Source organism: Nyctereutes procyonoides, unplaced genomic scaffold (genome assembly GCF_905146905.1).
Source record: "Nyctereutes procyonoides isolate TBG_1078 unplaced genomic scaffold, NYPRO_anot_genome, whole genome shotgun sequence".
Classification (NCBI taxonomy): domain Eukaryota; kingdom Metazoa; phylum Chordata; class Mammalia; order Carnivora; family Canidae; genus Nyctereutes; species Nyctereutes procyonoides.
Genome location: NW_026575047.1, coordinates 33389170 through 33417142, shown reverse-complemented (window position 1 = coordinate 33417142; position 27973 = coordinate 33389170). Strand labels below are relative to the sequence as shown.

Below are 27973 nucleotides of genomic sequence, written 5' to 3'. Positions count from 1 at the left end.
TCTGCCACACCAGCAGAAGGCCCATGTCCCTCCCAGCCAGGGGCTGCAGATGATTCTCCTGCCCAGGAGGGGGAGGATCAGCTCCTGCTTGCTCTTGGCAGGAAGGTGGGCGAGTGGGCAGAGGTCTGGGCTCAGGACCAACCTACTTGGACACTCCAAAACTCACAGAGGGAAGCAAAAAGTGCCCTCAGCCACCTGCTTCAGCCCCTGGGGCCGCCAAGCCATGATCATGATGCTCTGCTGACCATTCAGTTCAGTTTAGTTTCAGGTGGCAACAGGCCTCATTGCACACCACAAACGGCCTGGTGCCAAGGGGCTGGGAGACACACGGTGATAATGATGCTGACCATGGTGGTAATCAAAGCCACCAAGACAAACAGCACTTTCTGTGTCCCAGGGACTCATGAAGTTTCTTTATGGATTAAATCATTTAAGCTTCCAATAATCCTAGAGCAGGATTGAGTCCCCTTTTATCATCCCTGTCGTCCCTGTTTTACAGATGAAACTAGGCACAGAGTGGTTAAGTAACTAACTCTGGGCCACACAGCCAATAAGAGGAATCAGGCTTTGAATGCATGGAATAGCTGCAAGGCTGACTCCAGTGTTCTCCATAATGGGTTCTGGGTCCTCAGAATTCACTGAAGAAAGACACCTATATTTTCCCTATCACAGCTGTGGAAACTGAGCCTCAGAGAACTTGCATGACTTGCCCAGGGCCACACAGAGGACCTGACCTTGAGTCTGCTGGGCTCTAAAGCCCGTGTCCTGAATTAGTGTGCTTGACTGCCTCCCTGCAGGCTCCTCACCCTCCACCACCCATTCCCACACTTTGGGGGAATCCTGTCTCCTCAGCATCATGGAAAATAGAGCCCTCCCGTGGCCCCAGTTTTTTAAACTTCCAGAAGAGATGAAGCCCCTTCCCTCTCCCTTGCTCTGGCAAGGACCTGGTAAGACAGCCCAGCAGCCACCTGGCAGGACTAATTTTGCACACACACCAGCCTAATCAACCCTAATACCGTCAGCATCATTTCTCAGAAGTGACTCTGGCTTCTCCATCTTCTAGTGATTTTATTAGAAAGGTTTTTATAGGCAATAGGTATCTCATGACACACATGGGGTGCCCTCCACCCCAAACCTTCCATCCTGGCTGTCCAACACTGCTGCAGGAAGCAGTCCAAACTGGTGTGCAAAAGCCCAATGATGCCCTGTGACCTGGGGGTCAGGCACCGTCAGAGGAGCTGGCTTACTTCTGCATGAATCACTCCCTATTTATGGATGTTTCCCATAAGTACTGCAGCAGTATTCAGCTACATGATGGTGAACCTCAGCAGCCTGGTAGAAAGGATATAAGCTAAGAATCAGGAAGCCCTGGGTTCAAATCTCACCCTACCACTTCCTGACTGTGTGAACTTCACCAGAAACTCAACCACTCTGGGTCTCCTGTTCCTGGTCTGTCTAATCACAATGGCAACGCCGGGCTTATAGGGCTATAGAGAGGCTCCGGAAGGTGCTGGGTGCTCAGTAAATGTATTCCCTCCCCACTCCACCCCCGGGTGTCCTTGCAGACCATCTGGTCCAAGGGCTGGGAACAGATGGCTCCTGGGTGCATCTTATCTGGCTGCCTCGTTCGGCCCACGCAGGCTTGCAAGCAGCATGACGAGGCCAGTGTCGAGCCAGCCCAGCACAACAGCAGCATAAGCCACCAGCCCAGTCACAGATTCGGGTTGCCTGCAGCCCTTTGCCCATGATCGAGAAAAGAATTGACAGGTCAGGAAAACTATAGTCCAGAACCAAATCATGGACAAAGATGGAAGTACAGATGACTACCAAGCACTCAATGCAGACTAGAGGTAGTCTCCCCAGGTACAGAAACCAGACTGAGAAATAAGACCTAGGCCCTGACACTTAGTCCAGGAGGTGTGTGTCTGCAGAGGCCAGGGTGGCCGAAGGAGGCAGGAGGCATGTCAGTCACTGTGACAGCCACTGTCCACACCCATTTTCTTTCTCACTCTTCCCAACAACAGCAGAGCCTCATTGCTACTTCTCCCATTTTACAGATGAGAAGACTGAGGCTGCAGGAGGTCACATAACTTTCCCAGAGCCAAGAGTACTGGGAATTGCATACTCTCAAGGATTGTCTCAGGGGCAATATCCCCCAAGGGTCTCAAAGTTACCACATTCCTTCTCTCTGCCTCTCCCTGCCCCACTGCTTCAGAGACAGGGATTCTGTACTTCCAGGCTACTAAGGGTGGAGGGACTTGGTTTCTAAATTTCTTTGAACATAAGGAAGCTAGACATGGAAAGTTGCACAGACGCGCAATGTCCCCATGCTTCTGAGCGATGACTAGCTGGGCAGATGGTCCTACACTCAGCAGTTTTTATGGTGACATATTACAATGGTCCCACATAGATCAGAGAAACGTCCAGGGATCATTTCTGCGGGGCACCTTTCCATCCATGGCCTGGCAGCATCAAAAACCTCCCCCCGAGCCTTTTCAAGGTGAGTCCTGGTCACCTCTGTGTACCAGCTAAGAATGTTCCAGATTCTCACATTCACTGCCCAGGTAAGACAGGACATGCTGGGATCATTTGCACATCTGCATCAGCAACTGTGCATTTAATTAATCCAACTGGAACCAATTTGGGGGAAGCTAATTAACTAAGTTTGCAGAAGGACAGACTGTCAGAGAGAATTCAGTTTCTTCATCTGTTACCCAAGCATCCAAAGAACAAGTGAGGTGGCTGCTCTCATCTTACACAAAGGCATTGCTTCATAAATAGGCTAGAGAGATTGTAAAGTTAAAATTGCAAAAGGGGCTCCTGGGTGGCTCAGGAGTTGAGCGTCTGCCTTCAGCTCAAGTTGTGATCCTGCGGTCCAGGGATCAAGTCCCACATCGGGCTCCCTGCATGGAGCCTGCTTCTCCCTCTGCCTGTGTCTCTGCCTCTCTCTCTGTGTCTCTCATGAATAAAAAAATAAGATGTTAAAAAATAAAAGTCAAAAAAATTGCAAGAAAAATGGAGTTCTAAATGTGTAACGTTCACGAATGCAAGGTTCAAGAGGCCTTTCTGGGGCATCAAGGTTCCTGCTCGCTCCAAACATTCTCACGCCAACCTGGTACTCCAAGGGAATCGGAAGGACCTCCCAGCCTCGGCCCTCATGTGTCCCAGAACTCGAAGATCCGCTGCCCCTGAGTGGCAACATGGCCTCAAGTCCACCCGAGGGGACTTATCTGGGTGCTGTCCAAGGACCACGCCCTGGCCCTGAGAGCTGGCATCTCCTGGCTGAGGGACTCTGGGCAGTTTCCTCACCTTCAAAAAGCTAGTGACAATGGCAATGACAACCTACCCTATGGGGTCATGTTGAAGATTAAGGCAAAGAGCTCACACAGTACCTGATCCATAGGAGGTGCCCCCAAAATATCAGTTATTATCCCAAGACTCTGGAACTCAGAGGTGTGCCTGTAGCACCTGCAGCTGGGCACTGCCTGGAGCACCAGAGTTGGATCAGACCTGGGCTTGAGCTCCAGCACTGTCTCTTCCAGACGTGGGCACAGATCACGGTGCCTCCTCAAGCCTCAATCTCCTCATCTGTAAAATGCAAATGAATGTCAACTCCCTCCCCGGACTGGTGGAAGCATCAGCAAACAGGGCACAAGCAGGAAAGCCCGCAGCATGCTCAAGTGCGCTGAGCACACACAGGGGCTTTCGAGACCTGATGAGTCTCATCACCCTGAGGACACCTCTGTAGGTCACCCCCCACCTCCAGGAGCTTGCTCCCCATGAGTCATCTGTGAGGCAATCAGGGCAGGTGCCTGTATCCCCATGGATCAGATGAGAAAAGGGAGGTGGCGGGGTGGGGTGGGGGGCTATGCAATCCACATGAGCACTTTTTTTTTTTTTAAGATTTTATCCATTCATGAGAGAGGCAGAGACACAGGCAGAGGGAGAAGTAGGCTCCACAGGGAGCCGGACGTGGAACTCGATCCTGGGTCTCCAGGATCATGCCCTGGGCTGAAGGCAGGCGCTAAACCTCTGAGCCACCCAGGGATCCCCCACATGAGCATTTTCATGGAGCAAAGGGTTCTTCTGGTAAAATGCAAGCCTGCTGGATGGAGGGGCAAGGGGTGAGCGAGGGTCTGATCCAGGCAGCAGCTGGTTAACAGGCTCAAAGTGCTGAGGCGGCGCCCAGAGAACCTGGGGAGGCTGCCGCTATAGCCTCCACCTGCTGAAGCAAAGAGCACCAGGAGGGCCAGCTCTGGAGGTCCCTGCGGAGCCAACCTGGGGGCTTGGGGGGCAGGGAGAGCACGGAGGGGAGCCAGCCTCCCCGGGGCCCGGCCTCCCAGCCTGAGTCCCACCAGAAGCGGAGGACAGGCCTGGCAGAGGCCTTACAGCCTTCAGCCGGCCCGCGGCAACTCCCAACACCCAACACACAAGTGCCAAGGGAGCCTCCCACTCTCCGTTTCCATGGGGATCCCCTTGAAATAACCCCGTAACAGGCTGCTGTCTTCCCTGCGGAGGAAGTGCTCAGGATAAATGTGATGGAGGGAATGGAGGGAGGCGGACGCCATGGAAATTTCTGGAGGCCCGGGCTCAGCCTCATGCCGCCCACCCCCTCACTCAGGCAGCAGAGGTGAGGAGAGCCCAGGGACAGATTTAACCTTTATTCCCTGCCAGCAAGGGGGTGGCGGGGGAGGCAGCAAGACCACTTCCTTGGCAAGTAAACAAGGAAATAGCCCACAGCATCTAAAACAACATCCATCTGTGTCCCTTTGGAGTCAGATCCAGGGTCTGTCATCCCAGCATGACCTGGACAAGCTCTGACTCCGAGCCTGCACGGTCTAAAGTGCCTCAGGTAAGAGCAGGTACAGAAGCACCTGCAGCTCAGAAATCACTGTTGCCCTCCCCCTGCAGTGGGATCCTGCTGGCCCAATAATCCTAAAATACCAATGGAAGAGTTCTTTGGTTCGCACAATCAAAGGATTTTGAGCTCCTGCTAGGGGCAGGGAGAGTGGGGGGGGTCCCCATGCATTCCCTAGGGGGCGCACCAGCCTATAACTGTCAAGTGAGAAGGAGAGCACCTGGCAAGCGAGAATGGCACTGGCCACAAACACGTACCAGGCCCTTTCCCTGTGCCACACAGTTCTCGAAGCCACCCTTGAACTTTGAGAACTGTTGCCCCTACTTTGCTGATGGGAACATGGAAGGCTTGTGAGGTCACATGGAGAGGGTAGCAGGGCAGGACTTAGGCCCAGATCCCCTGATGCTTGTTCACGGCCTGCTCTGGGCCCCCCAGCCATGCCTTGCCCAGGTCAACCCACCTTCCCCAGGTCCAAGCCGTGGCTGGATGAAGGCTCAAGCTCTGGATTCAACCTGACCCTCGGGAGAGGCCCCCCCAAGGGACATGCTGCAGTAAGGCGCCTGCATCAGGCTAAATGAGGTCCTGGTTAACGGGGGTTAGGGGGCAGTGCTGACCCCAGCAGGCAACGGAAATGTCCCTGCTGATGGCACTTCCCACAGAGAGCCCCCTTTGAAGCCCCACAGTCAGCCCTAATCACCAACGAGCCAATCTCCATCCCCCAAGAGTGCGCCTGTGGGACTAGCCAGGTGTAGAGAGCGCACCTGCGGGCAGGGCCCTGGCGACTGGGCTCAGTGGCTTCCATCCTGGGTGGCAGGCAGCACAGAGGCGGCCCCAAGATAGTTTCTGAAGGAAAGGCTTTGCAAAGGGTAGAAAGCCATAAAGCCCAGCTCTGGTGAGGACTGGGAAAGCAGGCACCACAGACTTGGCTATGTGAATCAAAATACATGGCATGGGTGTTGCATCCTGCAAAGCAGGGAACAGAATAAAGCGACACAACCTAGTCTCTACAGGTGATGGCTTTCCTCGGAGGTGCTCTGTCCCTGCCATGAAACACAAAGGGCACAGTGATGGGCCAATTCAGAAAGAATTGTTTTCATATTATGCCTCAGTGTGCTCCCAGCATTTTTTTTACCATATCAATATGTGACTTTAATTTTTAATAATAAAATGAGTTTGACTCTTTTTTTAATGATTGTAAAAGCAACTGCTAGTAAAAGTCCATGAAACATGTATTTGGGATAAAGGAAAATACGGAGTGGTCCAGACGCAAGGACCTTGCAGCCCCCAGCCATCCAACTGCGAGTTCTAGGACCTAAGGAGGAAAAGGAGAGGAAAAGGAGAGGAAAAGGCCCTTCTCACGGGCCCCAACCCTGGGCTCTGCGGCCGAGGGACTCTCGTGTCAGGATACTCATCCCCATGAACAGGAGGATGCTTTGCACAACAGACAGGAGACTCATATATATATATTCAGCAGGGAAGCAAATCTCTAAGTCTCAGGACGCCAGGCCACCTGGGCAGCACCCAGTCTCCCTGCTCTGCGGGGCCAGAATCTTCTCTTCTTTCACCAGAGGCAAATGTTGGTGAGCTCTGACTGCCAAGGAAACAGCAAGTCCTGGGTACAGGAATGGGGCCGGGAGGTAGGGGCAGAAAGCCCTGAAAAGAGGCAGATCCCAATCTGCTGGGAGAGCCACCACACCCCATTTTTGTAGGATTCCCTCCTAATTCTCTCTCACTCATGCTGCGTGTCCTAGATAGCTTTGGGGGTGGAGTCTCAGGCAGCAGCAAAATTAGCTCTGGGAGATGCTGGGAGTGGTGAGAATGGCATACACTTTGGAGTCAGGAAGGCTGGGTTGAATCCCAAGTCCACCCTCCCTGCTATCTGTGCAACCCTGGGCAGGTAGCCTGACCTCTCTGAGCCTCGGTTTTCTCATCTGTTGGGGGGCAGGAGGCAAGGGGGGACCAAGTGCAGATGGTTTTGAGGACCAGGACCATGGTTGGTGCCTCTGGCCAGTCTCCAGCATCTATTCCATGAAAACGGGCTTCCTTCACCTGCCATCCTCTGTCTTAACCTGAACACAGGGTCCATTAAGTGGGTGAATGGCTACTCAGTTCTTCATCTGGGTCAGAGAAAAATCAAGCAGCGGCTCAGCCGTACTCTCGAAGTTTGCCAAGTGCTTGAAGGAAAAAGCCAGATGATCCGCACAGTGGGTCAGCTCGGGGGATTCCGGCCCCGCAGCGCCTGCTCACAGTGTCCTGGCCAACAATGAAGGAAGGCTGTGGGCCATCCTGGACACGGTGCCCACCCCAGAACCCCAGGGGTGCAGGGAGGTCTGTGCACACCACAGGGGGGCTGAGTTTGGCATCTGCAGGCCTGGATTCAAATCCCAGCCCACCCACAGAGGAGCTGTGAAGCCCCCAACTCCATTTCCTTGCCTAACAACGGAAGGTGATGACAATCCCACACCCACAAGAAGTCCTCAGCCAGGCCTTCTTCCCCTTCTGTGCCACCCACTCCCTGCTCACCCTCTAAAACCATCTTAACCTCTCCTTTTCCTCCTTAGGTCCTAGAACTCGCTCAGGACCCTGTCTCTCCTGTCTCTCCCTAACCAATCTCAATGCCTGCATGTAGCAGGCCTCAAAAAATAAATACTGAACGAATGCACTTCTTCCAGGAAGCCCTCTCTGACTTCCCATCACCCAGGAACTCCTCTGGGAAGCCCAGGCCCTCAGCTCCTCCCTGCTACCATCCCGGCCCTGACTCCCTGTCCATCCAGACTGTTCTGGGGACTCCTCAGAACACAGACCTTATCTATCACATCGATGGCCATATTCCCCACTCCCAGCAAAGCAGCTGACACACAGCACATGCTCCATAAACTGCAGGCCAAGGATTCACACCTCACATAAATTCTCTCAAACACATGAGTCTCTTTCCCAGCAAGGTAAGCCTTCCTCCCCTTCTGCCTCTTTCCTCCCCCAAACATCCCATGCACCCCCCAACTAAATCCAGTTTCTTCTCTATCGGGACAAAGTTCATCTAACACATGAACACTGGACATGCCTTCTCTCCCGGCCCCTGTTTTTTTGTGCTCTCTACAACTGATGACATCAGCCTTCAGAGCAGAGATGGCTGCTTTGCTCCTCCTCGGAGAGCAGCCCTGGACGAGGGCCTCAGGTTATAAATCCAGCAGAGCCTGTTTTATGGAGAAGGTGCTGCACTGCTGATAGGTTTTTATAGCTGCCTGTTTACAAGGCCGAAGCATAATTAGTTCTCAGCCACCTCCCTGCCACCCCAGATGTCCCCTGGGGCCTAGTTTGGGGGTGGTCAGGGAGGCAGGGGCAGAGAGGAAACCCCCACCCTCGATGCTCCTGGGTGTACTCTGTATTCCCTGACAGGGAGAGAATTCGGTATGCAGGGCTGGGCTCAGCTGGGAGGATGGGGTGTAGTATAAGCTCTAACACCAGCAAGACTTGCTCTTCTCACTCACCCCCACCCCCACCCCAGGCCTGGCACCTTAAGTCACAACTTATCCTGGACAAATCAGAACACCTTCTCACCACCCCTGGAGTGCCCAGAGTAGGGAGGGTATGGAGGACCCGTCCCAAGAGCAGGGCTGGGGGTCACAGCCTCCCAACAGCCTGGACAGGAGACCAGAGGGCTGGGTCCCACTCTGCTTGTGCTTTCCTTACACATAAATGGGTCCAGCCACCTCCTGCTGGCCTGGGGGTCGTCTGTCCCTTCAGAATGACTTTATTTTTTTTTTAAGATTTTATTTATTTATTCATGAGCGACACAGAGAGAGAGAGAGAGGCAGAGACACAGGCAGGTTCCATACAGGGAGCCCGACACGGGATTCGATCCCGCGACTCCAGGATCACACCCTGGGCTGCAGGCGGCGCAAAACCGTTGAGCCACCGGGGCTGCCCCAGAAGACTTTAAACATCCCTCTCAGACCCCGAATGTGTGAAAACTGGAGTTGAGCCTGTCAGGGTACAGTGGATCTGCCTCGCTTCCCATCCCCTGCCCACCCCTCACCACCACCTCCTGTAGGGGACCCTGCTCCTGGGACCTGGGCCTCATGGCTTCATGCTGCCTTCTGCAGAGAACACAACGGGCATTTGTGCCTCAAGATAGCCTTCATTTCACAAACAGGGGAACTGAGGCCCAGGGAGGCCTTGTGGCTTCCCCAGGGTCATGCAGTCACCAGGATAGCCTGCATCACCACAGGGTCTCCTAGACCATCATCATTACCCATCATCTTGCCACATGGCCCCTTGCAAAGATATAGCTATCAGCAAACCCTGACCTCCAGGTTTTCAGCCACTGCTCCAATTTATCACCTGCTGTACCACTGTCCCCATATGGACACACAGGTAGCTGGCCAAGTCTCCCAGTTTGGGGTTTTTTAAATTGGGTCACCCACAGGGAAGAGCCAATGAGGTACACTTGGGGTTCACATAGGGTTCACAGGGTTGACCAAGGGGCCTCCTGAACACTTCCAAGTCTGGGACTCAGGGAGCCACCTAGAAGCAAAGTCATCTATGGAGTCCTTCACACAAAGCCTGTATGGGTCCTTGGGGCCAGCTCTGTCCCGCTGGCTGTCCCAGCTCAGCACTCTCCTAAAGATACATTAACCCTCTGGCTCAGCACAGATCAGGATCCTCCCAGGAACACCACAGGCACTGCAGGAGCCGTCGGGGCTGGGCTGGCCACGCTGCCACCACAGCAGGCCTGCCTGTCCACTGCCTGGACAGGTTGCTCCTTTCCCTGGGCCCTGCTCCTCATGGCCACAGTGCAGGATGCCCTTCAGCCGGTTAAAGGGCAGGGCTGGGATTGGGGTGGGTCAGAGTCAAGGGTCAAGGCTTTCAGAGCTACCCCACAGTATCTTCCCTGAGATGCCTACAAGCGCATGGGGGGAGTTTGATGGTTCCCTCCACATGCAGTTCCACTGTTTGGTGGAAAAGGAGTCTTTGATGGGACCTTTCTGAGTATCAGGCACACCCAAAGCTTTACCTCAGTCCAGCCTCGAAGAGACCCCAAAAAGACCTTCTTCTTGGCCCTGATCTAGAGATGAAGGTACAAGGGCACTATGAGAGGCAGGGGCACGTCAACTGCACGCAGGGCAGTGAATGCAAAGGAAGGCTAGCCCAGGGGTGACTGGGGTCCCTGCTGGTGCCCTCCTGGGTGGCAGGTGTAAAAGCACCAGGGACAAAGCACAGGGCAGTCCCTAAGACAGGAAAGAGTGGAGTCAGAAGTCAATGCAAGTGCCTGCAGCATCCAGAACCAGCACCAGCCCACCCCAGCTCCCCCTCCTCCTAGTTGGGGCAGGGTGTGTGGGGGGGTCCTATCTCCCTGGCCGCTCCGTTTCCTCAGCTGTAAAATGGGGAGAATCACTCCCACTTCTAGATGCAAAAAAAAAAAAAAAAGTAAGTCACTGGTTGGCAGGAGGGGTGCCTCTGTATGTCATCCAGGCACAGGCAGATGCTTAACCAACTGAGTCACCCAGGTGCCCCGAATTGTACACTTTACATGGGTGAATTGCAGTGATTGTACCTCAAAATAGCTGGATTTTGTGTTTTGTTTTGCTTAATTAAAGGTATGAATATCAACAGGCTGATGGAGCCTCATGCTGGTCTGGAAGGGGCAGGCTGAGCCCATTCATGTCAGCCGAGCCCAAGGCACCCCCTGTCCCATAACCTACATGCGCCCTGGTGGACAGATTCTTTTCATTACCTTCACTGATACTTGGAGGAAGGGAAACACTCCCCTACACTTACTCTGAGGCCAGTGACCCAGGAGAGCCTCTCAGTGCTCCCCTGCTCCAGAGAAGGGTCTGGAGGTGAAAGGCCATTGCCTGGGACTCAGAGATTCTAAGCCCCACCTTACATTGGGAACAAGACCCAAAAGTGTTCCTCTCCAACAACAGTGCAGCCTGGTAGAGCAGGGAGCCAGACAGGCTAAAGAGAGTCCTAGCAGTGAGACTCTGGTCGCTTCATCTCCCTGAGCTCATAATGACAGCATCTGCCTTGGAGATGATGCCAGGACACCACCCACCCCACCCAGCAGGCCCACATGTGCTCCCACTGAATGGCAGGGTAGCTTCCGTCCCCTTCCCCACGTTCACTCAGAGCATGGTGTCCATCGCGCAGTGGGCAGATGCCATGGACGCTGTGTCTGGGACCAAGCCATCAGGCCATAATGGTTTCCAATAAAACTGCTTCCATGAGGCTGAGCAAATAAGATGATCTGGGAGGTCAGTGCGTCCTTAGAGTCAAGCCAAGCAGAAAACCCAGCCAGCTCACCTGTTTCTCTTCTGCGGTCCTCCCCCACTGCAGGGGCCCTGGCAAGAAAGAAAGCACCGCTCCACCCAAAGCCAACCTTCCCTGATGTGGGCACCACACGGCGCACCTGCAGAGGGGGAGGGGCGGGGGTGACTTCTGCTGCACCCAATCCAGCCCTCAGCCGTGTTCATAACTTTTGCCTGGTGCACACACAGAGCGGCAGATCTGTAGGAAACATAATCTACCTGCTAAAGAAAGCTTTTATTCACCTCTTGTTTTCTATATTTGTGTCCAGCTTTACTGAGATATAATTACATACATTGTATAAGTTTCAGGTGTGTGAGTTCAACTTGCTGATTTGAGTGGCTTAAATGCTGCAAGATGATTACACCATAGCATCAGCTAACATCTCCACCATGTCACATGATTACCATTTCTCTTTTGTGATGAGAATATCTAAGACCTACTTTCTTAGCAACTTGCAAATACAGAAGACAGTGCTATTAACTATAATCACACCATGCTGTCCATTAGATCCCAGAGCTTCTTCATCTTGTAACTGGAAGCTTGTACCCTTTGGCCAACATCTCCCCATTTCCCCCACTCCCAGCTCCTGGCACTCACCATCCCCATCTCTGTGACTTTGGCCTTTGTAGATTCCACATATGAGTGAGATCATATGACGTTTGTCTCTCCCTGTCTGCCTTATTTCACTTAGTATAATGGCCTCAATTTCATCCACATCACCATGAGCTCTGTATTTAAACTGGGAAAAAAGTACAGGATGCTTTTTGTACTTCTGATCAGGGAAATGATACAGAGGAAGAGGCCTCTACTTCTGCTGGCCAGCCAGGACGGCAAGGGAGAATGTCGCTCTCTGGAGATGCAGCAGCAGGAAGGTCAGACAAAGCCCAGTGCAGAGCTTGGCCTGGCCGGCGTCTGCGGCAGACGGCTTCCCAACGAGGGCCACAGCACGGTCTCCCATCCCATCTGCTCTTCCATGGTGGACTTGGCCTTTCCCACATCCAAGGGCAGAGTCTGCCTCCCCTTGAACCTGGGAAAGCCGGTGACTCAACTGAACTCAAGCCACACCCAGGAAGTCAGATTTTCCACTTGTTTCCTAACCCTGATCTGGGAAAGCCAGCTGCCCCCTAAGGAGTCCATCCACCCTGAAGCCACCATGCTAGAGAGGCCATGTCGACTGTCCCAGGGGAGCCCTGCCTTCCAGCCGTCCCCACCACACCCGAACATGTGAGTGAAACCCTCTCAGATCCTGCACACCCGCCCACCCACCAGCTTAAAAGGGGGACTCAACACATGTCATGCAGAGCCAATTTGTCCAGCCAAGCCCTGCCCAAATTCCTGACCCACAGAATCCAGAAGACCTAATAAAATGGTTGTCACCTTAAGTCACTAAGACTTAGAGTGGTTTGTCAAGTAGTAATAGTAACCGAAACACCCATTGTGTGACTTCAGGCATGCAACCTGACCTTTACAGGGCTCTGTTTCCTGATATACAGAAAGGAGTCACTCCTACCACCCCCCAGGGTAGGTATAAAGTTCCAATGACACATGACACTGTAGCAGTCAACAAATGGTAGCATCACCTGTCACCCTGACCGCCGCCACCACGGTCCTTCTCCCACATAGCCAAGAGACTTGAAGATGCAGATACAGAGCATGAGTCCTCCCCAAACAGCCAAAGTCCATCACCATCAGACACACATCAAGAGACAACGAAACAGCAATAAGTCACCATGCACCACAGCTGAAATCGATTCTTTTTTTTCCCCTCAAGCAGGAGAGATGGAGACTGATGGGTTGGCTGTAATCTACAGTTTGTGCCAGAGGTGCATATACACATGGACTTACTCTTTTAAAGATCACCCAAACAAAAATCTTTGCTAAATTTTATTTTTATTTTAGTAGACAACATGATATTCAAATCTTTCATTTAAGCCCTTAAAAGCTCTCCAATCCTTTCATTCAAATTGCATTCCCAGATAGCCAGAGACAAGAATATCCTGAAATATGGGAAAATATACATTCACAAGGATGCTCATCACACCTTACTTTAAAACACCCGGAGTTGGGATGCCAGTGTCCAGGAGTGGGGAGGTCTGTCCACCCTCGACCCATGGTGATCTGCGCTCCCAGCCTCCGGAGCACTCTTGCATTGACCAGACCACGAGAGGAGGCTCAACCCTCTTCCCTCTACCAGGGCACACCACCAACCCACCCGGCCAATTTCCCCTTCCTGCAACACTCACCTCCACCTCCACCATGGCCCACCCCAGCAGCCTCACTGGCAGGAGGTCTTTCCCACCTCTCCTTGAGATTCTCACACCCCACTCTGATCTTCATCCCCCTCCCCACTTTAGTCTCCAAACTCCCAAAGACCTCTGACAATACCTTCTCTCCCACTCTGATGGGCTGCTCCTCTGCTCCAGACTCAGCCTCTCTGCCCTGCCTCCACGCTTCAACGGAGTCCCAGCTATGGGGCCCCACTGCCTCCCAGCCCCCATCACACTGTATCATGACCATCTGTGTATGCCTCCCTGCTTCCAGACCTTCTCCAGGGAAGGGTTGCGCCTTATTCCTCTTTCCCACACCCCCACCTCACCCCCTACACACATCCACTGCCGGCAAATAGCCCAGTCTGATGAAGGAATCCATACCTAGCTATTGAGCGAAAAATTATATCTACGTGGTGGACTATTATGCAGCCATTAAAAATTATTTACTTGGGCATTATGATAATATGTGGAAATGTTTCAGCATGTTAACTATTTTAAAAGATACAAACTGTATTTCTGACCATCTATAGGGGAGTGGTAAGTAGGAAATATAACAAAACTGGAACAATGTTTCTGGGCCCAGCGACATCAGGATGTTATTACCCTACCACCCCCTTTTATTCTACTCCCTGCATTTTCAAACATTTCTGTAATGAGAAAATAAATAGGAAATAAAATTAAAATCTTCTTGCACGGAGCATCTTAATATACACGAAACTTGGCTCCCGCAGTCTGATGATATGGGACACATTATGATGATGGATTATATTTTCACAGCTTCAATAAAGAGCCTTACCTCTCCTTGAGGCTATAAAATATTCAGGGTTGTTTTTATCACCTTTCACATTGAAAGCTGGTGTAGCAGCCACTATTGTCAGCCTCTGACTCCTTCAGCCAGTTCATTCCATGATGGATGGTTCCAAAACAGACAGGCTGGCTGGAGGTCTGTGCAATGAGCACAGTGGAGGGAAGGCGTGTGTCCCTCTCACAGTGATCCATGGGCTGCCTGGCCATTCCCACAGTGAGGAATTTGCATTATTTAATATTCTTGAGCTGCTGCCTTCAATAAGGAGGATATTGACTGTAATCCTCCAGCCAGGGTTTAGAACATTGTGGAAGGGCCATGCAGTATTAGATACTGCAATTTGGAATGAGCACAGGGAGCTCTCAGTTTGGGGAACCAAAAAAATGACTGTGTATGCCCAAATTATTCAAAGGAATCTTAATAACCAATCTGGAAATTACTTTTTTAAGATTTTATTTATTAACTTATTTATTTGGTGGGAGGAGAGAGTGTGTTCACACGAGCATGAGGGAGAGGTAGAGGGAGAGAGAGAATCTTCAGCAGACTCTCTGCGGAGTATGAAGCCCGGCACGGGGCTCAAATTCACAACACTGAGATCACGGCCTAAACTGAAACTAAGGGTCAGATGCTCAACCAAGCCACTCAGGTGCCCCAAGTTAAATTTAAGTTTCATGACTTAAAAAAAAAAAGTTTTAAGTCTTTAAAAACTCTCTTATTGATGCCTATAAATGTATATACAAACTTATATATAAGTATAAAATTAAATAGTAAAACCAATAAAATAAAATAGTAAAACCAATAATCTTTTTAAGATTGTATTTATTCCTGAGAGACACAGAGAGAGGCAGAGACACAGGCAGAGGGAGAAGCAGGCTCCCTATGGGGAGCCCAAAGCAGGACTGTATCCCAGGATCCTGGGATCACGACCTGAGCCAAAATCAGACACTCAACCACTGAGCTACCCCGGTGCCCCCAAACCAATATTTATTTAGTACAGCAATTTAAAACATTAGAAACATTGATAATTCAAGTGTTTTTATTTCTTTGTAAAAACAAATGCAAGGAGAGTAGTTGGGACGGTGCTGCTCCTGCTGACCGTATGACTGCTGGCACCTTGTCTGTGCCCAGAGACCTGTCCTCCCAAGCTCAGGTCAGCTTCCAAGATTTTACTCTGTGCACTTCTAACATCATGAAACATCTAGAGTCCGTGAGTTCTCTTGTACTCAGTGGCCCTGTATTTAGCAGCTGTAAGTGAGAGTCTCACCAGGCAACAGCTTCAACATCCCCAGGATTGGCAATTTCCTCTGTAATTCTGCTCACATTCCACTCACATTTCCCCTCCAGGGAATCACCTTTCACTCCCTTGTTGAACATCATCTTTGTTGACCAACTCCCTCTTCTTGATTTTCCATTTTTGTAAAGCGTCACATGAGTTTATCATGGGGAGACAAGGAGGTAGCACTACCACGTGCTTTGCTGTTTGTGTGTGAACTAACAGGTGTGTGGTGGCCAACCAATGACAGACACAGAAAGAAGTGACCTGGTCACAGTCCACAATGCACATCTGTCATTTATTTAGTGATCTGTACACTGAGAAAGTAGTAGCAAAGTTTGTACTCTAGGCAGTCCTCACGGTTACCTTGCCATGGTAGCTCAAGTTTGATCCACGTGGCTGTGGGTCTGGCGTGATTTAACTGGAACTGTGGGAACTGAAATCTGTACAAACCTGACCTTTGCAAAAAGAAGACTATTTATGCTCAGGGAATTTGGCCAGGGGCAGGTGTGGCATTTGTTCACTTGGTCACTCAAACATGTGCCCACCTAGGATCTGGCCAGTGGCAGGTGCTGAGCCATGTAAGAGGAAGCAGATGTGTCCAATATATGTATCTACTGAGGTCTCAGGGGGTAGGATTTTAGGTCCTGTATTTCAGAAAGGTCTGGGTTCCAGTCCTGTCTTATGATCTGAGCTGAGTCACTCTCCTGGTTGGGACTGGGAATGAAGATTCTTTAGTCGTAAGTAACAGAAATTGACACAGGCTGACATACACAAGAAGGAAGTTCCTGGAAGGTTCTGGAAGAGCTACAGAATCAAGGACAGCATAGCAGTTGCACAAGGGGCCTCACAAGGAGCAGGAACTAGGCACAACTGGGAATTCAAAGTGAGAATCCATGACTAGTTCAGTTATCTACCGCTATATAACAAATCTCAAAATTCAAGGGCTTCCAACAGAAACCACTGCTCTTGTTCATGAATCTGCCATCTGGCTAGGTCTTGGTAAAGATGCATGCACCCCCTGAGCAACCTGCCCAGGGTCTCCCAGCTGAAAAGGGTGAGGAGGTCCCTGGAAGGAGAGAGGGGCACACCCCAGGGGCTGACTCCCAGGATCCAGGCAACCACTCGTCAGCCGTCTAGACCCATCAGGCAACTGGGAGCCAGACACAGGTTGGGGACACTCTGGGCAAAACTGTAATCTTTCCAAAAGAATAACAAATGTCTTCTGCAGTCAGTAGTCTGAAAATGGGATAGAGGACTGGCCTCAAACAGGAAAGACCTAAGAGACAGAACAGCCCCAAGCAGGTGCGGGACTTGGGATCCTGCTTCAAACCCAGCAACCAGAAAAAAGCATTTTTGAGACAAATGGGGACCTTACCATGATGGATGAGAATTCAGATGGGAAGGCATTAGTGCTTGTTCTGTCATGGAGGGTGGCAGCACTTGGTCAGGTAAGACACGTCCTGGCCTACTGAGGTACAGGTAAGATGACAAGAGTCCTAAATTGGCTTAAAAATTCTTCAGTCAGGGGATCCCTGGGTGGCTCAGCAGTTTAGCATCTGCTTTTGGCCCAGGGCGTGATCCTGGAGCCCTGGGATTGAGTCCCATGTTGGGCTCCCTGCATGGAGCCTACTTCTCCCTCTGCCTGTGTCTCTGCCTCTATCTGTGTGTCTCGTGAATAAATAAATAAAACCTTAAAAAAAAATTCTTCAGTCAGAAGGAGAGGAAAGTTAATGAAGGAGGCATGGTGCAATCTTCAGAGCAGCTGGACCAAGGCCATGGGCAAGGAGCGATCCCAAATACTACTTCCTCTACCTTAGTACATACTTGAAAGTTTCATTCAAACTTTTTTGAAATTGGGCTGTCTAGGTAACTCAGTTGGTGAAACGTCTGTCTTCAGCCCAGGTCATGATCTCAGGGCTCTGGGATAGAGCCCCACTTCGGGCTCCCTGCTCAGCTGGTAGTCTGCTGCTCCCTCTCCCTCTGCCTCTCCCTCCTGCTTGTGTGCTCACTCTCTCGTGCTCTCTCTCTCTCTCAAATAAATAAATAAAATCTTTTTTAAAAAAAAACTTTTTTGAAATTGGAAAAAAAACTCTAAAAGCTGATACTAACAATACAAGTAGCTGCGTTTTATGGAGATTTATGTCCAGTATACCGACTATTTCACCCAATACTCACAGAAAGCCCAGGTGGCTGGTAGTTCTCTCTGCCTCACAGGCGGGGAACCAGGTTCTGAGGCTGAAGCATCTGCCAGCTGGGCCAAGACCAGAGCTCAGGCCCCCGGAGTCTAGGCCCCAACCTCCAGCACTGGTGGCCCCAGGGTTCAGGGCTACAACCTCTGTAGGGTAGAGGAATACAGGAAGCCAGGCGAGCCCAGAGGAAGCCCCAGGCCTGAGCTGGCGATCCTATCCCTGCTTGGGGCAGCTGGGACCTCTGAGCTGCTTTGTTCTGCCTCAATGGGCCATTCAGCCCAGGACTCTGGGGGACAATAGCTTCCAGTGTACAAGGAGGCAGTGCCCATCCTGGACAGCACAGTGGCTCCCAGGTGGGCCCTTCACCCTGAGCTGGCTGGCAACTGCTTCTTGGGTTCAGACAGAAGAGCCTGGATGCTATTAGGGACAAGCCTATGTATGTTGCTTTGCACACGCTGTCCTGCCTGCCTGGAATGTACTAGAATGCCATGTCCCAAAGGGCATCGCTCCCTCACCTGGGGAATGCCACTCCCTTCAGTGCCAAAGCACCTGTCCTCTCTAGAACTGTGACCATCCCCTGCCCCAACCCCTCATTCTGTGAAGGTGATCCCTTCTCTCCCTGGCCCTTCTCAATTGCCTTTAACCACACACATGGATGTAACGGATGCACTGCTGCATGTTCAGCATGACCACACCAGGCAGTCCTGGGTTCAAATCCCAGACCCTCCTAAGCCAGGCATGTAATCAGAGCTCAACGGATCTCCTGTCCCTGCCCTGTCGGTTCCTCCATACAGTGTGGAGGTCAGGAGTGTGGGTTCTGCAGGCAGAGGGGCTGCATTCAAACCCCAGCTCTGCCCCTTACGGGGTTTGACTCTGGGCCAGTGCCCAAACCTCAGCTTTCTCCCCTGTAAAATGGGGAAAATACATACAACACCAGGTTTTGTTAGGATCCAATAAGATAATGGACTTAACATCACATCTGCATATAGTATGTACTCAATAAATGGCTAATCATAATGATGGCTTTTATGTTTGTTTTACAGTTATTTAATACTAAAGTCTACACAGGTCATTCTGTGCGAGGGCCGCAGGATACCACTGCAGTAAGAAAGAGGCATCTCTTTTACAGGGCCTGGTTTAACTAGAAGGACTCCCGAGGGTACTCTGCCAGACACAGCTCTCTCTCAATGGCACCCAAGACCCTGGGAGAGACAGGCCCACATTTCAAGGACATAGCCTGGACTGTGAACACAAAATGAAACCGGGAGCAAAGAGTTCTCGAAACGTGCCTTCTGGGACCTGGAGCATTGGCCCCAGAGGCAGTGAGACCAGAGAAGGGATTCAAGGGGCTGTCTAGGAGAGCAGAGAATAGAGAGCAAACTGTTCTGTGTGGCAGCTGGGAGACCTGAGTGGAGAGACAGGGCTGCAGCCCATGGGGGCTCACAGGAAGACATCACCAAAGCAGAGCCCCAGGGGACACGGTGCCAAATGGGTGTGAACACCTAAAACAGACAGCCAAAAGACACTTCTCGATACTGTCCTACCTGGTGGTGTGGCATCATTTAATGCCGGTGGTCCATCCTTCTTCCCTCCCCTGTCCCCTCCTAACTGGATTGCCAGGCCTGGGACTCCACAGCCCTCCTGGTCCATTCCCACCTGGGTGATTACCCCACCTGTGCCATAGACTTCTCATTCTCTGTCCTTTAAATGTTGGTGAACCTCGGGTTCTATCTGAGCTGTCTCCTCCCCCTGCTCTTACCCCTCCTCACCCTCCCCACCCCAGCAACATGGGCATCTTCTGTGCCCAGAACACAGTGGCGGCTCCAGAGATATTCCAGTGAGTGAGTGAGTGAGTGAGTAAATGAATGGCAGCAAAGAACTTGCTCCTCAATACTGCACGTCCAGCATCTAACATCACCCCTCCCTCCCCCAGCCTCTAAGGGGGAGCAGTAAATGTCTGTTGAACAAAGTGGGGAAAAAAATGTCCCACCTCATTGGTATTCAGACATAAATTAAAACAAATATTTTTCATCTATGATATTTGCAGAGGTCGAATGAATTAGGATACCAAATGCTGATTAGCATGTGGCAAAACAGAAAAATTCTCTGGAGAATAATTTGGCAGTGTCAAGAACATTAAACACATTCATAATTTTTACATAAAATTGCATGCACAGGATTCTCTCTTAAGAAATTATTCCAAAGTTAGGGGGAGGGATGGGACTAGGGTATCATCTTATATGACTGGTGCTCATTGGCTCAGCATCAGGAATGCTTATATAAGGGGAAAAAAAGCCATCTCATTATCCAACAATCAGGGGGTGATTAATTGAACTATGGCACACCTATCACAGGGATAATGCACAGCCAATGAAAGATGGCATCTTGGGGCGGGACTGAGGTTACCAGTTAGGCATCCCTCTCACCTACTGGACTTGAGACCACACAGGGAAGGTGGACAAGAGGGAAAATTTTTTAAAAATATACTTTATTAATGGTAATGTTGGGGGGGGAGCCAGGGACCCCTAGTCTACAGCCCCTCCCCTTGGGCCTGTAGGGGTTGAGAGGTCTAAAGGCTGGCATCTGCAATGAAAGACCTGCAGGCCCCTCCTTGGAACAGCCCCCAAGATGAGGGGCCCAGTGGGTAGGGGAGGAACAGGTGGGACGCCAGCCAAGGATTCTTAACCCCCTAGAATTCCAGCCTGTCCCCTACAGCAAAGGAGGGCCAATTTTATCATTTATAGGGCCCAGTACAAAAATACAGAGCACCTTGTTCAAAAAGCAGGGGGAAAGTATCATTTAAGATACTAAAATATAACGCTCTTTCATTTTCCCCATGACTTGCCATGGTGTTATTGCCACTTAATGCCAACAGAAAAAAATAAAAGTTTAAATTACTAGTAAGCATGAATAGTGCCAGTCATCATTCTATTATGCAATTCCAGTTTTAAATGCAAATGTGAGAGTATGTAACTGGAATGTAAAATCACTGAAATACACGATTCCTATCTGGTAGCTTCCATATGCACGTGTAGTTCACTCTTACAGGGCAGTGGGAAACCAGCTTATCTGGTTTTATTTCACTTTTTGATGTTTGCACATCCCACACACGCTCCTCCACCCTTGGCTCAATGATGAATAAGGGTTGAAAGGAAAGGACCATGGATGTCCCATCCTCTCCTTTCCTTTCTTTCTGGGTCATCATTTTCAGTATCAGTGATTAGCTCACACAAGGATATAACATGGGTAAGAGGGTATGATAACCAGCTTCCTTGGTCCCTCATGCGCTTTGGAATGTCACTTCCTCCCTTCAGTATCCAAATCAAGTTCTGGTTCAGAAGAGTGGCTTCTCCAGGCTGTGAGCACCCACCGCTGCCTGCAGAGTCATGGGCACGCTGATCCGGGCATGGGCACAGAACGCACAGGAGCTCAGTGGCACTCAAAGCCCACATGTGGTGTGTACAGGAGCTGCACAAAACTGCCAAAACACATGTTGTGTGCATCACCTCAGCTCAGGTGCCCGCACTACCATCTCGTCACATGTCACTTACAAAATCTGGGTTGAGATACAAAATTAAAAAATTTCAACAAGGCAACAGCACAACATGAAATCAAAAACAGGAGGGTGCAACTGGACAGGTTCCAGCCAAGCACTGGAAAACTATTATAGGGTCATGCCTCTTTTAAAAAGTCGCCTTCAACATGGTTTATGTTTATATAGAGCGATTATAGCTCTTATTAAATACAGATGTGAGCATTAAAAAAGACTGGAAGGAACTCCCACAAATTGCTAACAATGTGCCTAACTGTGCGGCACTCTGGAGACTGTCCTTTCCCCTTCGTCCCCGTGGCGACTCCAGTCCTGGTCCTTAAACCCAGGGTTACACATAGCCATGCTTCCCCTTCTCAGGACCCATAACACCTCTTGCCAAAAACGTCCCCTAGCTCAGTGGGCCTTCAAGGATAAAACCCAAAAGCTGTAGCAAGTGTAAAACAACCAGGAGACGATGTGGAAAAATTTTATTAGAATTCGATTCCCATCTTGCAGGAAGAAAATGAGAAAAAGCCTACTCCATGACTGCACCAATCTTTCAGTTAGGATTGATTAAAAATAAACGAGTGTGTTGCTTACAGCATGGGAGCTGACTCCCTCAACAGTTTGGGCAAACTGGTAACAACAGTAACCCCTCCACACGGGCAGACCTTTAGTGTCTACGTGGCCTTTGCGCCTCAGGGCTGTGTGACGACCCAGGGCAGGAGGCAGTGCAAGGAGCCTGAGGCTCAGAGAGGTGGCTGAACTGAGAACACCCAGAAGTGTGCTGAACTGAGAACACCCAGAGGTGTGCCCCCCGCAGCTGCCTTCACTGCCCCCACCCCTGAAATGGAGACAGCATGAGCTTGGAAAACTCTAGGATTGTGATGGAAGTGATGTTCCTAACTGGAAGGGAAGGGGTGACGATTTAGCCGTCCATCCACAGCTTGATTTTCCAAACCAGAGGCTGTATCTACCCACTGTTCCTTGGGGCTGGCTTTAGGGCAGTGCCACAAGCAACACCATCTGAGCCTCCACTGCCCTGTGGAGTGCCGATGGGGTGAGGTCAGTCAGTCTGACGATGGTTCTAAGGACTATTCTAACTCTTACCTCTAAGAAGCAGGCATTACTGTTGGCAGACCACATTTATTGAGCCCTGACCAGGCCCCAGGCTCTGGGCCATGCATGTTTACACCCATCGAACCATCTCACACCATGAATGCACTGAGGGTGTTCCTTCCATGGAGCAGGGTGGGGGGCTCACAGCATCAAACAACTGTACATCTCGCATTTCAAGTGCTCTAAGCAGCAATCCAGAGAAGACGCTAAGGCTCCATGAGAATGTGTAACCTGCCCAAGATGTTGAACACAGAGTCAGACCCCACTGGGAACGCAGGTCTCCTGACACCAGATCCTGGGATATCTCATCTGGCTGGAAATGCACTCTCAGGAAGGCCAAGGACGAAAAACCAGAACACAGCAGCTTTGACTACAATAAAAGAGATCACGGATGGTTCCTAAAACACGAAGCAAACGCGTCAAACTCCCTCATGGTTTTGGGGACATCAAATCGTGGCCACGAGTGCCAGGACAGCTCCCTGGTCTTCTGGATAACTGGGAGAGAGGGTGTTGTCAGCTACAAGTCACAGAATCTTGGCCTAAAGTGTGATGCAATGAGGAAATGTGCCGGCTGATGGAACTAGACGCCCAAAGGTGGGTAGACAGCAGGCCTGATTAACCCAGGGAATCACAGTGTCCTCAGCTGCCACTCGCTCTCTGCCCAGACACCAACAGGGTTGTTGGCTTAGGACTTACTCCCTTCATGATCTCAGAGTGGCTGCCGGCAACAATGGGGGAATCCCTGTTTCTTCACAAGAGAGAGACCGGCTTCCTGCAGCTCTGCTTCCCACTCAACCCCCAGAACTATTTCCCATGTTCTGGAACCAGTCAGTGCAAGAGGGACACACTGCTCTTAGGACCAAGCTGGCCCAGTCTACGGCCACAGGTCTCTGGCTGGAAACCACTATGCTCTTGGTGGGGTGAGACAGTGGGTATTGGGGAGGTTAGTCTCAGTACCCTCCTTAGGGGGCACATGTGGCTGACTGCTGGTCTCTCACCAACAGCACGCCTCTCCAGTGTGGTCTAGGCCTGGGCAGAAGGTAGACATTATTCCCACGCTACTAGTTCAAAACACAAGGACATACAGTGGAAAGTGCCCGAATGCCAGGTTCAGACAAGCCTGCGACATCCCCCCAACCATACCAACTCCTTGTCTGAGCCCTGCTTTATTTCTTCAACCACACAGTCTGTGGGAATATGCCCATGGCCCTGAAATCACATGGAACTTATGCGGATGGCAAGCATATGGGGTCAACAATGCAGAGGTGCCTTTCTTTCCGTGGATAGGAGAGGTGCGCATGTATGACAGAGGTTAATGGCTGAGATGGCTGAGGGAGGAAAAGCTGGGACTACGGTCCTAGCAGGAAAGGGTGCCCTCAAGTGCCTTCCCCTCCAGGCGCCTGGGAGAGACTACTGCTTCCCAAAGAGGGCCAGCCTGTGCCACCTGCCCTGGGCCGTGGGCCCCCCGTGTCTGACCCCTCACTGCCTGCCCAGGGCTACACCCAGCAGAGAATGGGCCTGGAAAACACAGCTAGGTGAAAGGGATGAAGGGATGTGCAGACCAGTCTAGCCTAGGGACACCCACTTCACTCACCCCAAAGCTCAGCTCTGTGGCTGCAGCAAGGGAACACACAGCCAGACCTCCCGGCACTCTCCTACCCCTGGCAGTCCCTCTCTCAAGGGTCCAAGTCCTTCTACTGTCTTGAGAGACTTAATCGTACTGCTCTTCCCAACACCCACCCAATCTTTACAAAGTTCTCTGTGTCCCAGGGTGGCCTGCGCCCATGCTTAGTGATCACAACAACATTCAATCAGCTGAGCTGTGCCAAGAGTTGTGGGAAGGGGGGATTTAAAAAAAAAAAAAAAGCTGCTCTAATTCATACCAAGGTATGAATGACTAACAACACCTAAACTCTTCCCAAAGTATTTGAGATTTTATAAGAAGAGACTCAGGAACTCAAGCAGGACTCCCACTGGCAAAGATGGTGTTAAACGTGAGAACTAAAGGATGAGAAGGAGTCAGCCATGAGAAGAGCAGGAGGAGGATATTCTAGTTAGAGAACACAGCCAGTGCAAATACCATGAGGCAAGAAAAAAAAAAAATGACCTGCAGGTCATCTGGATGGCTCAGTTGGTTAACTGTCTGCCTTCAGCTCAGGTCATGATCTCAGGGCCCTAGGCTAGAGCCCCACATCTGGCTGCCTGCTCACCGGGGAGCCTGCTTCTCCCTCTCCCACTGCTCCCCCTGTTCCTGCTCTCTCTCCCTCCCTCTCTCTCTCTCTCTTGCTATCTCTGTGTCAAATAAATAAAATCTTTTAAAAAAATGACCTGCTTAAGGCACAGGAAGTAGACCAGAGCCACTGGGGTGTAGTGAGCAAGCATTTGTAGGCCAAATGACCAGGTGGAACAGGAATCTGTACACCTGGGTCTTTTGCAAAATCTCAGCATCTATTATCTGCTCATGAAGCTCTTCCAGGAACCTTATAAATTATACCAGTGTCATTGATTACATGCCTCCAATAGACCAAGCACTGTGCTGGGTATTTTCTGTATTAGCATAATCACTGATTGTCCCAACAAGCAATAATGCAAGATAAGTTATTATTCTTTCTCCCTTTATAAAGGGAGAAAGTGAAACTCAGAAAGGTTTAATAACTTGTCCAAGATTATACAGCATATGAAGAGTCAGAAGCCAGATTTGAACACAAGTCTATCTGACATCAAAATCTATGATCTACCCTGTGCTCTGAGCACAAAAGGCAATATACAACACTGGGCGAGTCTTTTTTCATGCAAGGAGGCCAGACATCTCATATAATTCTAACAATTATAGTTATTGCTTCCTCTCCTAGGCCCTACCGTCCCTAAGAACAGGAATTTCTGATCTCGCTGGTCTCTGATCCCAGCCTCCAAGCTCTATGTCCCATATATCCTGGCACTCAGTCTGGGACATGGACAAGGTCAAGACTCGGTTTCTTCCATAAAATGGGGATGTGGGATACGCAAGGTCTTGTGTGAGGTCCCAGCATATAGAAGGTGCTCAGCATACTTCAGCTGCCAGTTAACAATTTAGAGTTCCGAGCTGGCTCCCTCATCCACCAACCCACCTGACCCTCACAACCCACCTGACCCTAAGACCTGGCAGGCAGGATGGTATTATTCACCCCCTTCTACAGATGGGGAAACCAAGACTTCGTGCGAAGAGCTTCCTCTCAATATCCAAGAGCTCCCTTCTAGAACATAGGCTGCCCAAGGGCAGAATCTTGGTCTAGTCCCCAGGGCTAAAACAGTGACTGGCACGTAGAAGGTGTTCAGTAAATATTTGTTGAATGAATGAAGAGGAATTAAAAACATCACTTCTTCCTCAAACTATGCACCTCCCCCTCACTCTCCTCTGCTAAGAGCTGGTAAATGTATGGAAGAAAGCTGGGAAGGAGGAGGGTGGGATGAAGAAGGAATTAATGTTTGCAGATGTCCACTATGGGTCAGGCATGGGGCTTTGTACTTTTAATTACAGAGTCCTGCATCCTATCCCATCATCCTCAGTATAGAGATGAGAAAGCAGAGACTTCCTGCAGAAAGCCAGACCGGAATGACCTGCCAAGATCCCCTCTCAGCCAGAGCCAGAGCACTAGGGCACCTGCCAACAACCCAGAGGCCTCTTCACCCTCCGACGCTCGTGACTCGGCAGCCTGCAAGCAGAAAGCACACCCCAACGCTGGCTGATTCTTCCTCAACCTCACCGAGGCAGGCGATAAAGGGCCGCCTTCAGCTCCCTGGGCCCCTGGAAGCCCTAGCTTGGGGGCTGAGCCCTCACCCAGCCAGGCAGCCCTGTCCCCCCTCCCCCCACCCCCATCAGCAAAGCATGACTCAGCGGTTCTCCTAGGGGAGCGGGGAAGCGCCACCCCTCAGCATCCCTCCACCCAGGTTACACACCCAGCCTCTGCTTTCGGGGGACCAGGGACCGACAGAGGGGTCCCGCCTCCCGCTGGTCACACGGTCCCAGGCCTCTGCAGGGCTCGGGCTCCCACTCGGCCTCATTTCCGGCGGGGCCAGGCACTAGGTACGCGGACACCACCCAGGAGTCGAATCACCGCCTCCAAGCCCACACAGGTTCCCTGACACAGGCACCCACGCGCGCCAGGCCCGCGGAGCGCAGTGCCCACGGCCCCTCCCACCGGGCACCCACCAGGGGACCTCTTGCCACCAACCCACAAACACTTACGCTGCCAGTCTAGCAGCCCCTGGGGAAGGTGCAGCCAGTCCCTAACCACCCCCCCCACCTCCGAGGTCTCGGGCACAAGGGTCCCCACTGCTGCATGCAGACACCCCGCGGCTAGCTCTCCCCATCTTCAACCAAGCATTCTCTCCGCGGGCCCCTGGCTGCGGCTTGGGAGCTGTCCCCACCGTTCTCTGGGCAGGGTTGTAGGGGGATCCTGGGAAGTCACTGATCCTTCAGCTCTGACCAGCAGGGTTCGACCACCTCGGGGTGGGGGTTGGGCTTGGGCCAATTTAAGGGATTTCAAACGCAGGGCCCGTTTGGGATGGCATGTCCCACTTTTTGGGGGAAATTCTGACAGTTTGGGGCCAGCTCCTTCTGTCTCAGTATAACTCACTGGGAATAAAAGACCAACCCCAAACCCGCCGCCTTCTCCCACCCACGAGGGGCCCCTGCCTCTGGAAGCACAGGGAGGGGCCCAGGACAGCGAGCCTCTGGAGGGATGGGGGGCGGGGGATTGGGAATCTGGCAATGAATTTCTCCCCCCCCCCCCATCCCTCTTCGTCTCCAGGGAGTGAGCAGCCTAGAAAATTCTGTGGGCTTTGGGCAGGGCTGAAATGGCAAACCCAAGATTTAAGCCATTAAATTTCCCCGGTTTCTTCGCCAGGTTAGCCGCAGAAACGGCCTTTTTGCAAACGATGGCCAGGGCCGATTCGAGATGCCGCCAGGCCTGGGGGCCGCAAGCTGCCCGCCGGACAGCGGAGGCCGGCACCCTCGGGCTCCCTCCCTCCGGGACCCGGGGCGGGGCGGGTGGGGCGGGGTGGGGGGACACGACACACAGCGCGCGGTCCAAACCTTCGGAGGGCATTCGGTGCGACGGCATCCCCACGCCGCGGCCGGCCGGAGGGGGCCTCAGACAACACGTACGTTACCTTCAGTCACATAGCTGTGGTCCCGCAGGAAGCTGTGGTTAATTTTCCGCGTGTCCGTGTCCTCGCCCATTGAAGGCCGTGCCCGGTGCCCTGGGCATGCCCCGCCGCCGCGCACCGATGCAATCCGCAGAGGTCGCGCCGGGCGCGCGGGCCATGCCGCCGCAGCCTAGCAGGGGCGCGGGCCGCCGGGGCCCCGGGGGGCGGGCATCGCGGCCGGGGGGCGGCCGGGGACGGGCGGGGCGGCCGGGGCGGGCGCCGCGGTCAGGCGAACGCGCGGCGGGCGGGCGGCGGCCGCGGGTGGGGGCGGGCCGGGGCCCAGGCGCGCATCCCGGCCGGTGCGCGCTGCGTCGTGCGCCCGGCGGCGGCGGCGGCGGCGGCGGCCTGGAGCCCGGGCGCCTGGCTGCGCGGCGGCGGGAGGGGACGCGCGCGGCGCTGCGCCGACCGAGCCGGGGCTGAGCCGGGCT

General features: G+C 52.0%; 1 protein-coding gene across 2 annotated transcripts in view; it reads right to left on the bottom strand.

Moving 5' to 3' along the window:
• Nucleotides 1-27651, bottom strand: part of PPP2R2C (protein phosphatase 2 regulatory subunit Bgamma) — a 134915-nt gene extending 107264 nt beyond the window's left edge. The window contains exon 1 of one of the 2 annotated variants that reach the window (XM_055326033.1): nucleotides 27510-27651. In XM_055326033.1, coding sequence (XP_055182008.1) covers nucleotides 27510-27579 — 70 coding nt within the window. In that variant the 5' untranslated portion in view covers nucleotides 27580-27651. Of the gene's footprint in view, nucleotides 1-27432 lie in introns of both variants that reach the window. The other variant, XM_055326034.1, reaches the window with a different exon arrangement.
• Between the last annotated feature and the right edge of the window lie 322 nt (nucleotides 27652-27973).